Source organism: Uloborus diversus, unplaced genomic scaffold (genome assembly GCF_026930045.1).
Source record: "Uloborus diversus isolate 005 unplaced genomic scaffold, Udiv.v.3.1 scaffold_1161, whole genome shotgun sequence".
NCBI lineage: Eukaryota > Metazoa > Arthropoda > Arachnida > Araneae > Uloboridae > Uloborus > Uloborus diversus.
The window spans coordinates 202-12,285 of record NW_026557834.1 but is presented as its reverse complement, the minus strand read 5'-3'; the positions used below and the strand labels follow the sequence as shown (position 1 = coordinate 12,285).

Below are 12,084 nucleotides of genomic sequence, written 5' to 3'. Positions count from 1 at the left end.
TAATAGTAAATTGACTTGGGAATCATTAACTTTTCTTCTTCCTTATCTTTGTAAGAAATAAACTTATTCATCAAGGACACTGCTAGCTATAGGCGTCAAGAAAGTTCTAACAATTAGTTTGCTCATTCCTTAAGATTTTTTATCTGTGTTATATTTATACACATCGCTTTGAGTTTGTTTTTTTTTTTTTTTTAATAAACAGTTTTATATGTTAGAAAAAAACAGTAAAAAAAAATGGCAGGTTTAAAATAAAACAAATTTCTTTACATCTAATTTTATAAAAACATTTTAATTCAGAAAAAACTATGTACAAAATAAGTTTCATTATAAATATTATGAATCAACAAGGAGTCACACTGGCCATCAAATGTTCCAATTTATTCAAGAAGTTCCGGCCTTCCATTTTTTCCCACCACACTTCTCGGAAACTGCCAGCTAAATTTTGCCATTTCCTGTCTCGAACTAATGTGCTGGGATAGAAATCTGCATGCTGAGGTGAAAACGAAACACTGACATGGATTCCAGTTTTTGGACCACATCTTATGGCGATGACTCTAAATGAAAAAAGGAAAGAAAGCAATTATTTCAAAACTTTTGAGCTCAAGTAAAATTTTACTATTGAAAAAGCTAGTTATAGTTGAATTGTTTTTGAATAAGATGCTAAACGTTTTTAAATACTATGCACTAATACAAAGGAAAGAAAATACTAATAAGTAAAAAATAAAATTGGTTTGTTTAAATTTAAAAGTAGACAACAGTTTACATAATATTTATTTGTTTGCCAGAGCTATTATAGTCGGAGTTGGGTTTTAAACTGTCCAAAACTGGTTTAGGGCAAGACAGGTAGCTTTTAGCGTTCAAAACGGTCCTAAAAGCTGAAGGGGTGTAATCTAATCTATTAGTATTTACTGCAATATTCGTAATGTACTACATACTGCATAAATATAGATAATAATGAGTTTTAATTAATGAGTATTTGATAATATTTTTTCCTGAAATGTTCATTTAAAAATATTTTGCTTAAAAAAATTTCTGATGACTCTATTCATAAAAATTTCTTTATGTAACATTTGGCAGAGTTATGAAAGGAATTCACAGCACTGCCAAGACAACTAATTTCAGTTTCATTTATAACTCAAAGGAATATTATTAAATGTGTAATATTTAGGTGCAAAAAAAAAGCTTAATTTTTTTTTAATGGTTTTTGCATATAAGTTTTACATGATGTTTTAACAAAAATTATTTTTTAAATTATAGATTAAAGAACAATAAATTGATGATTAAATATATGCACTTGTATTTTGAAACTTATGAAATAAAAAGGGAAATTGCACATTTTAAATATAATACATTCTGTAACTACAATAAACAAAAACTATACTGTAGTATCTTCACAATTAATAGAAATGAATTATTGGCATTTTCCAAAGAAGTTTTGTGGTAATTTAGTTTTAGATCATGAAATGGCACTAGAGTCAAGAGAAGAAAATCTTGACAAAACTGTATAAACTCGGGAAATATATTTTTTTCCTCCAGTTCAAAAATTGTCATTTATCGCATTTGAATCAATTATTGCAACATATTTTGAACACTTTTATTTGCACACATGCATAAATGTTGAAAAATTTGGTTACTATTATGAAAAAAAAGAAAAGAAAAAACAAGCGTACAAATTGAAATTTTTAATGAAAGCTTCAAATTCTATGTCACTAGATTATAATTAGCTATATAAATAAGTTACATATATATTTATACTTGAATGTTCACTATTGAATAATATTCAATATAAAACCTAACTTTGACACAGTTTATTCTGTTTTTGATATTTTCTCACAAAATACAGTTTCTCTAAAAATGTAGTTTTGAACACTTTCGGACAGTTTTGAACAGGACGGTAAAACCTAGCTAACCCTAATAATAGTTCATCTTTTTCTTTTTCTTGTTGCACTTGATCTCTTAAGAGTTTTTAGCAGTTTAGGTAATTTTCGTCAAATTATCTTTAAAGCGGAAAAAAAAAAACAAATTAAGAGAGAAATTGGGAAATTTTCTAGAAATTTAGTAATTTTGTCTTTGATATTTTGTAGTACCCTGCTTTTGCCTGCTGCCAGGTTGCATAAAACATCAGTATGTAAAATGTGCTCTACTTTAAGTGAGTCCCAAGACAACTGCTGTCAAGAAAACAAAATTGCAAAAGGAAATATTTTATTAGGTTAACAGTACAATTAATTGAAGCATCAAATTCAAGTTATTTGTGTTTTAAATGAGCTGCAGTAAGTGTCTGCTGTGCCAATTCTACATTAGCTACCAGTTTGTTTAGCTCGCTTGGCTCCTTTACGAGGTTTTCCGCCTCAAGCACAGTTACTTCTTATTACGGGCTGATGAGTGCTAAAAAGCATGAAACTACAGTCCTCGGATGGAATGACTGAGCTGGCAGCGTATTTTATGTAAATTAAGTATGTCAAATGTTTAGCAACAAAGAAAACCTAAAAAAATTTCTTACTTTTATGTGAAGTAAAACGTACCTGTCTCCAACAGGAGAAGCCATTAATACTGAAGATGCATTTCCAACAGGTTCTAGCATTCCTATACCCAAATTATTACATGTAGAAATAACTTTCCATCCCATCAGTTTTGCTAATGCTTGAGCAGCATTGACTTGATGTTGTGATACCTATAAATAAACATTCAAATAAATATCAATATTTTTATAATAAAGTTCCCACTCTTCCAACAGATTAAAAAATAGGGCCTTTATATGGCCTTTTTCCGGCACATTCTTAACTATATGAGAACACTTTATGCCAGTGGCGCAAAAAGGAATTTTTCATGGTGGAAAGACTTTCGCTTATAAACACATATGTATTAGGTATACAATCAGACCTTGTTATAAGGTTACTCTTCAAGATTTCGAGTGTCCTTATAACCAGTTCATATGCATTTGTTTATAAATACTCTTGTATATCAACAGCAAAACACTTTGTTAAATCTCATATGCTCCAAATTATCAGTTTATTAGGTTGTACCTTTTTAGCAAATGTCTTTGCCCGTTTATTAAATGCCGAAGGGTTTGTCAAACCTTAAGAATAGGGAGTTAGATTAATTTTTGGTTTTTTGGGCGAATAAACATTCTTGTTTTAGCTGAATTAAATAGGAAATAATTAACAAGGTTTCACTCAGTTTAACCTCAATATGTTAAGAAATAGTGTGATAAAAATATACTTAAAGACAACTATTAATAAAAACTTGAATGGTATGAAACAAAGATAGTAATCACATGTAATGTGTGTGGGCGATAAACTTGATTAGTCAAAAAAAAATCTGAGGCATTAAAAAAAATAATTAAAATATTAGTAGAACCAAGTAAAGGAGAGAACTGTATTTGTGTGGGCATGTACCTTATACAAATCTAGTTAATATTGGATCTTTACCGAATTTGTCACAGATACTTTTGCACCAAGAAAGTATTGAAGTTGATTTTTTGGAAGTTAAAAATGTTCCAAACCATTTAAAATTTCAAACGGAAAACATTGCGTAAAAGGCTCATTTTCATGAAAAATATATTTAAATTATGAACTAAAATTATAAACAAGAGTTTTAAATGTTAGATGCATGATCTCTTACACTAAAACTAGGACTTAACGTGCTTTAAAAGAACTATTTGTATACTAAATTTCATAGTCATTAATATGACAGATTTATCTAGATATTGCCTACTTGCTTTTAAAATATACTGAAACATAATGAGGGTTGAAAAGCGGCTCATAACCGAAGTTTTATGGTTTGATTTAAAATTATGACGTGACATACATTTTTTTCCAAACTCTATGGTGCTAAAATTTGAGAATCGAACATATAGATCATACCTGACACATGAGAAGGTATCTGAGTTCTTGAGCTTCGTATGATAAAGTCATTGAGCGACCATCTCTGCAAACTGCTCTTAAACTTTTCTCTTCTACATAAACAACTAATGGAGTCCTGAAAAATAATCCAGTTCAGGCGTAGTGAATAAATGATCAGCGTAATTGCTTGGTAAACAAACTAAAACATAGTCCAAAGCATAATTATAAGTGAGTTCTAAAAAGGGGGAGAACAGTTAAATTAAATATATATATATATAAATATATATAAGAAACACTATCATATACTGTATTTGTGACCTGGACAATTCAATCAAATTGAACTTCACAACTCAGTTCAATAGGCACCATAGGCAGCTCTATGATACTGGTAGATGATAACGAAAATTTGAAAAAATCCCAAAATACCCTGGGGCCTTATCAGGGGGTTATTTCCCAAGGGTAGGGAAATAACCATGAGATGTTTTGTGAGTGCTGCTGGCGAAATTGCCTAAAAAGCAGCACTAGTCCCCGACATCTAACAAAACAAGCAATAGGGGTTACCAAAAGTCCAGAATATAAGCATGACAAGAAGTAATATTATTGAACATTTACAAACCAAAAATACAAGCTTTATGTATATATATATATATATATATATATATAAATATATATATATATATATATATATATATATTAAATTTAAAAATAGATATTACAATTTTCAGAACAAAAAGTTCTTAAAACTAAACAGAAAACAATAATTACTTGATGAAAAACACATAAAATTGTAGAAATAAATTATGACTGCTTTTTTTCTTACACCTACACATTGTTCACTCCTTTCAAAAATGTCATACTTCAAAAATTAGCAATTTTGAGTTATGCTATTCATTCATTGCAGCTCAAAAAAAAGACATATCTTTACAATACCTGCATTTCCATAACTTAATATTTCTGTGTTAGAGAGCAAAAGTGTTGTATTTGCATTTTCAAGTATTTTCGGAATATTATTTTCAAGAATGTCACATCTTGGGTTGTGCTTGATCCATTAGGCATGAAACATCTGTGTTGTTTAGTGAAAGATGACATTATTTATTCCAAAAACAGTATGGCACACAAAAAAAGATCATTCTTCAATCTTATTTTAATTTAGAACACACTATTTGTATTTTTGTCAGTATTGTAAGGAGAAGAATTAGAAACAGTAATGACATATTTTGAGATACTTCAAATAGTATCTTTGAAATTTAGTGCAAAAACATCATAAATAAAATGCAAAAACATCATAAATAAACTTTTTAAAAGTTACACTTTCTACACTTCTTCTTCATGAAACAGAGAAGAAACACCAGATTTTGTTGAAAAAGAACTTATGTGTAAAAAAAGTTCAATCAGCGTCACATAGTTACTCATGATATCTTAAATTTTTATAATCCTTCTCCTGAAAAATCACGTTTCTTAAGATATAACGTTTTTGAAAGGAGTGAGTGACCACATGGTTAGACAAGTCTAAATCACTTGATCAATGTCTCCAGTCATAAGTACTGTCAAGTATGTGCTACTATTTAAACTATCAGTATAAAAAAGAAATGTGTGCTAATTCAAAGGATGATAATTTTTCAATCCGTCTTTTAGACTATAGTTTTGAGATTTACATCTTCTTTTAGAAATAAACAAATGTACAAAATAAGTCAGTTTGCAACAAAAATTTCTATTTTGCAGGAGTAGAAATGAATATTACAGTGAAGCATCATTTATACGTTTTTGAAGGGACTGTATGAAAAAAGCATACAAATGAAAAAACGTATAATAGGTATAGGTTAATGTGTATCAGACACTGCAGGGACCAATTTAATAAACGTATAATTGATAAAAACGTATAAAAGAGAAACATATAAACGGTGCTTCACTTTATTTGCCACTGGTAGTGGGAGAATGGTTTTACGAACAGCTGAAATAATAAATATTTACCTGCAAATTGTTTCATAACCATTGGTCATAACATTTATCTTCACACTAGTTAGAGTTGGACTGTTGAGGCATGACCAATGAGCAACTATTAATGGATCTTTAATTTCAGCAGCAAATGTGTCAATCATATACATAGTCCTAGAAATAAAATTTGCATCTTCAAACAAATGGCGTTCAAGAATATGCAGTTAATTTACATTTTATAGCATAATGCTACTTATAGTTCATTTGTGAGGAGGAAGCTCCTCCCTTGAGTTATCATCAATCATACTACTAATCAAACTATGGATATATGTTCAGAAATTTTTATAACCAAAAATTGTAAGCTTAATTGAAGATCTATTAGCTCTCTTCTTCCCCAGGGTAGAATATTTGCAGCCAAAGTAAAACGACCATGTCTGAAAATATTTAAGTTAATGCAGAATGAGTAATTTGGTCTCATAACTCTTGCCTAGTATTTAAAAGGTAAAAATGATTAGATAGTAAATTTGATGGCCTCAGCAGCAGTAAAATAATAAAAACCACAGGAAAGAAGTTTTGAGAGCTATCTAAGAATTTCAAAGCAATTAATAAGTGCAACCCTATTGTAAAATATCACATGACTTTCCTACCTAGATTTCAAATTTTAAAAAAAATGTTGAAAAGGGAGAAAAAGCTACTTTGTCAGAAAATGATATCTCTCATCTGCTTTTAAAGAGCATTATGATTCCCTATTAATTAACAAACAAATACAGAACATATTTGCTTTGAACTCTTTATATCATTCAGTGACTTGAAAATTAGTACCAAAAGTTAGTGCAAAGCGCTAACTCTTTCATTCTAAGCAACCTTTAACAGCTGGCAATCCCCATTTTGGGCCATTTTTGCATAGGCAACCTTAGTTTATCACGTTCAGAAAAAAAAAATAGCTTTAATTTGATATATAAATGATGACTATACTTTATGAGTGCATAAATGTGCACCAATAGTACCCGTTTACATGTGGCTGCGAATAGGTAGCGGCCAGTTGTGCAACGGCAACCATAACTTTTCAAGTTCTTTAGGTATATTTCTTTGAAGTAGAGTCTAGTTTACTTTAATAACAAATGCGTCATTTTTGCCCCAAAATTTCAAAAAATATTAATTTGATAAAAAATATTTGTGGGCACTTCTTGCTAGGCAACCTAGCCAAAACACATTGCCCCTTTCATAATGTAATATAAAAATTTGATTTTGACTTTATACTCAATGAGTCAGTAATTCTGCAGCCGGATCTTAGACTATAAATTGGAATAAAAAAAGAACTATTTATTGGATTTTTTTCGAACTGGTCTGTAAACCCTTCGGGTGCTGAAAAAAAAAGATGCTCTGAAAATTTCAGCGAAATCGACTGGGTAGTTCTTCAGTTTTGCACGTTCAAACAAACAGGCACTTTTTGGAGATTTCATTTTATCCTATGTAGAGATGAAAAAATATTAATAATTTACGAAAAAGTACCAAAAAAATTTTTTAAAACATTATTTGGAACTGAAAAATATATTTTTTTTTCTTAGTTAAAGATAAATTATTACCTGAGTCTTAAATGGGCATGACGAGACTGCTTTATTATTTGTTCTAACAGGCTTTCACTGGGGAAAAAGAAAGATTTCAAAAACTTTTAAAATAGCAATGTTCAATAAATCATATTAATCATAATAACTACATTTTATGTAGTAGGAACAAAAAACAACTAAATACATTCAAAACATATTTAACAATAACTAAAGATAACAAAACAAATTCTAAAGTATCTATAAAAGATAATGCAAAAACTTCTAGTAAAGAACTGTTACAGACAAATATGCAATGGGGTCTGAGCACAACTAGGCTGGTCCTAGTCAATTTATCAGTCACCAGTAGAGATCAATGGCCCTCTTAAAACTATCTACCCCCCCTTGCTATTTACCGCCTCTTGTGGTAAGCTGTTCCAAGTGCCTACAATCCTACTGAAGTAGTAATCTTTCTTAACCTTCAGACCAGTCTGAGAGTTGAACAGCTCAAAACAATGACCTCTTCTCCGGCCTTCACTACAAACAGTTAACATTTTTCACTTTAATAAATTTAAACAACTGAATCACGTGCCCTTTGATTCTCCTTTGCTGGAAACTTTATATATTAAGCATTTTAAGTCTGGCATCATAGTCTAAATATGAAAGCCCCTTTACTGGCCTAGTAGGCTTCCTTCAATCCTTTTCTAATTAAAAACTCATGCCACGGGCTCTCTTCCTCTTTTTTTTTTTTTTTTCAAGCTTGGAAATAAATACAAAAAAAGACTCCTTTTTTTCAATTTGAGCCCATTTTCTACTTGGGCCCTACCATTGCAGTATTGCCTAACGATTCCTATGCAGGCAACCATAAAGCTCTTGTACTACAAAAAGAAATTGCATGCAATGGTTTAAATGCTATCTTTGACTTCAAAGTAAATACATATTGCATTATATAAAAATGAGGAGAAAACCTTACTACACTAAAAACCAAAAAAAGTGAGAAAGCGGTGTGGTATAGAGAAACCTCATGTACCGAAAGAAATGTTAACCGTATTATTGCAGAAAAATTGAGACTATCAAGAAAAAATGCTCAGTTAAATCCTGGTTTCACTGGATTAGTCTTAACTAATGTAAATAATTAGGGGCATATTTAATTTATATTTTTCTAATTAAGTTAGAATTTTATGATTTTATTTACGTTCAGACACGCAAATTTTTAAGCAAACATTGATAAAGTGTGAAGCTTACTAGTCGATTGATCTACGAATGGTTTCTAAGTCTGAAGCTTCAGGTCCAGCCAGTCTTCTACGCTTGCTGATGCCCAATGTTGAAGTTGTTGGATGCGGCATAGGATGATGAATGGCTTTATAATGCAACTCACGCAGCAGTTGGTGTAAAGAATGTTCTAAAACTGGTTTATGTTCACCAGGAGCACTAAGACCAGATGCTGCAGTCTATATATATTACAAACAAAATGGATACACTATTTGAATTCAAATTTTTAAAAATCATAAGAAAAATTTTATCAGTTCGGTATTGGATGCAGGCCTCTCATTTCAAAAATTTCCAGGAGGGGGGCAAAAGGTATGCACTCAATGTATCTTATAGGAGAAAAACATCAAAAACACATGCACACCGCAAAATTTCAATGAGTTTTTAAAATTCAATTGGGGGGGGGGGGCAATTGAACCCCCCCCCTTAAATTGATTGCCCAAATAACAGGCCTGACCAGATACTCAACAACTTTAATAAAACACAGCAGACCCTCATTTTAAGCAGGGGTTCCACAGAAATGCTGCGTGAATCAAAACCGCTTAAATTGAGAAATAATAGTAGTGTTAACATAGGGGTTAGGTTCTGTAGATGAAAGAAAAATTCCATTCTAGTGATAGATAAATATATATATTAGGTTTAATGTGTACTTATTCCAATACATAGGCCCAACATCCATAAAGAAAACATGAATCAACTTAGTGCTTATAAAAAAGATCCATTTATGTTATTCTTTTGGCATGCAATAAAAATTTTCTCTGTAGTTCTTTGCAGGCCCGTGTCCAGGATTTCATAAAGGGAGGGGTTTTTGCAGGCCTGTCACTTCAAAATATTTTGTTTTGAAGGGGAGGGGCAAAGCGTTTGATCGATACATTTTATCTGAAAAAAACAACAAAATATGTACAAAAATGCTTAAATTCATCATGTTTGCAGGGATGTGCCAGTTGCGACAAACTGCTCCAAAAGACTGCTAAATGAACTTTTCTGCTCCAAAATCGGACAAACTTGCGCCAAAAGTGCGATTTTGCATTTAATGTTGCAGTTCTTTCAGCATATTTGGCAGTTTTTTTCAGATTATCAAGTTTAGGCATTTGGAGCTGGTTTTTACGATTTTTTCTATGTAGCCCTGATTTTTTGCATATTTCAAAATCCGATTGCATCCGCTTTCGAAAAATTCAATCGTTTTAATTTATTATGTGATCGTTTCCTTTCAGTTGAAAAATTTTACATTGACCATTATTTTCAACCATTCTTATCCTTTGTTTTCAGAAGAACAGGACTTGTAAGTCCGTCTTCTTGCCACGCCCACTCAAAAATGTCAAATCTAGTTGCATGCGAATTGATCTAAGCAAATGCCAAGTGTAAAAATTAATATTGTTCACCAGTTTTTAATCTTGGGTTTCTTAAGATTTTGGAACAGAAAATTGATCCCTAATTTTGGTTGGAGACACATAAGATAGCAAAAATCGGGGAATTCTAATGCTGTGGCGATGAAAATGCAAACATTTAAAGTTTCTGAGACTCAAACATTACTTTCCATATCCTGAGCCTGCCTCAAAATTTTTATTTTTATTTTTTCACATGTATTTTTAAAATTCCTTTTCTTATGACATCATTTCCCAAAAGCATTTTTTTTTCATTGTAATTTCATTATTAATTTTGTGATTAAATATCAAACAGTTAAAAATTAAAGGTTTTAATGGTTTCCTTTGCTTGATCTTCAGATTTGTTAATCAAGTAGCTCAGTATGTACTAATATATGACTATGTGTATAAGGTCAAATGTTAGTAAATAACTTACAGGTACCAAAAAAAAAAAAAAAGATTAATAAATAGCTCTTTAAAACTCACTTGTTATTTGTTGAGGTAAAGTTTTTAAATTAAACTATTCTTTTTTGCTTTTTTTTAGCCTTTTTGAATATGTTTTTTGAGTTTCATGTATATATATCTTGTGTCTTTTATATATATATATGAACTACATAAAAGCAAACAAAATTTAAAAATAGATATCAAACACCAAAACTTAAAGTGAACAAAAGCAGTGATGTATTAAGCAAAGTAAATATGTGAACTAAATTTAAATCAGTGTAAGAAAAAAGTAGAGCAGGACATGGCTTGTTTTTTGTGAAAAATATTAGACAAAAAAGAAAATAAATAAATATAAACAAATAAATAAATGTAATTAAGAGAGCTTCAATTAGTAGTTGGAGTGTTGGAGTTACGGTTTTTTGCATCCTTAATCTCCTTTTTTATCATGTCACACATGTTTCTGTTCGTGAAATATACATAGTTGCTACAAATTGATGCAAAATTTAACTTTTCGCTGCTGCAAGCTGCTCCAAATTTGCAATTTTTACTGCTCCAGGCTGCTCCAAATTCACCGTTTTACTTCTCCAAACTCACCATTTTCCTGCTCCCAAGATTGCTCTAAAAGCGAGTTTAGGACGGCACATCCCTGTGTTTGTAAAATCCAGGGAGAGGGGTAGCAATTGACCCCCCCTAATCTCCCAAATGATGGGCCTGCTTTTGGCTTCAATTATTTTCATTCTTAGTTGCATTGTCAGGAAAACACACTTCAGTGTGCAAATAATTCTTCACTGTTTAAGGTCAGAATGAGGGGCTTAGCAGTTTGGAGGGGAGGGGGAATGGTTCAAATTCACAGAAGATTAGGTTTTAAGTAATATACTACCTATTCTATTAATGTATTTTACACACAGCAGAACCTCGTTTAGCCAGCGCCTGTTTATCCGGATCAAATTTGTAGAAAAAATAAATTTACGTAAATAATCATTTAAAATTATGATTTCAAGAACAGAAGTTTAAATGCGCCAAATACTCGGTTTCATTTCAATTAAGCATACTACTCCTGCAAAGGACGTACAATAAAGTATAGTACTAATTTTGCAAACAATATGATATATTTTGGATATCAGCCCAATACTATTGCAGCTGAATTATAACTGATGAAGTAATTGAGAAAAAATGGTATGATATAGTTTTGTTAGAAAGCATTGTTTTTTGGTGCAATAAAAGATAAGTCTGCATATTTAAGAATATTATTGATTATTATCAGGATTTTCGTTTATTAGGATTGCCTTTGGTCCTATCTAGTCCGGATAAATGAGGTTGTATTGTACATGTAAGGATTGTTATGAACCCCACCTCCCAGAAGGAAATTTCTGGTTGGGCAAGAAAACCTCATTTTACTGCTTGTTTAGATTCAAACCTATTATCTGTTTACAGTGCAATATATTGCAACAAGTACTGAGAAAATTTCACAAACTCTTTTATAACATATGTTTTCAGGTTTTAATATTGTAAGATAATGCTTAGCAAACTAAATAGGAAGAGTTTTGATGCAGTTGTAAATTACATTAACAAACGCAATTACTTTGCATCTACAGAGCGGCAACAGTTATCGCTTTTTGTGAAACGGCCCAGATCAAAACCCCTTATGAGAAGCAATATTAAACAAAGTATTGACACCCCCATTCA

At 31.0% G+C, this 12,084-nt stretch overlaps 1 protein-coding gene across 1 annotated transcript; it reads right to left on the bottom strand.

The window, feature by feature from the left end:
* Window positions 1-270: 270 nt before the first annotated feature.
* LOC129232335 (mediator of RNA polymerase II transcription subunit 17-like) lies at window positions 271-8,772 on the bottom strand (the record flags this gene model as incomplete). The annotated part of the gene is made up of 6 exons (XM_054866487.1): window positions 271-554; window positions 2,523-2,671; window positions 3,864-3,978; window positions 5,814-5,951; window positions 7,364-7,420; window positions 8,567-8,772. Coding segments are annotated over 6 exons (879 nt in total), but the record flags the coding sequence as incomplete, so codon positions are not given.
* Between the last annotated feature and the right edge of the window lie 3,312 nt (window positions 8,773-12,084).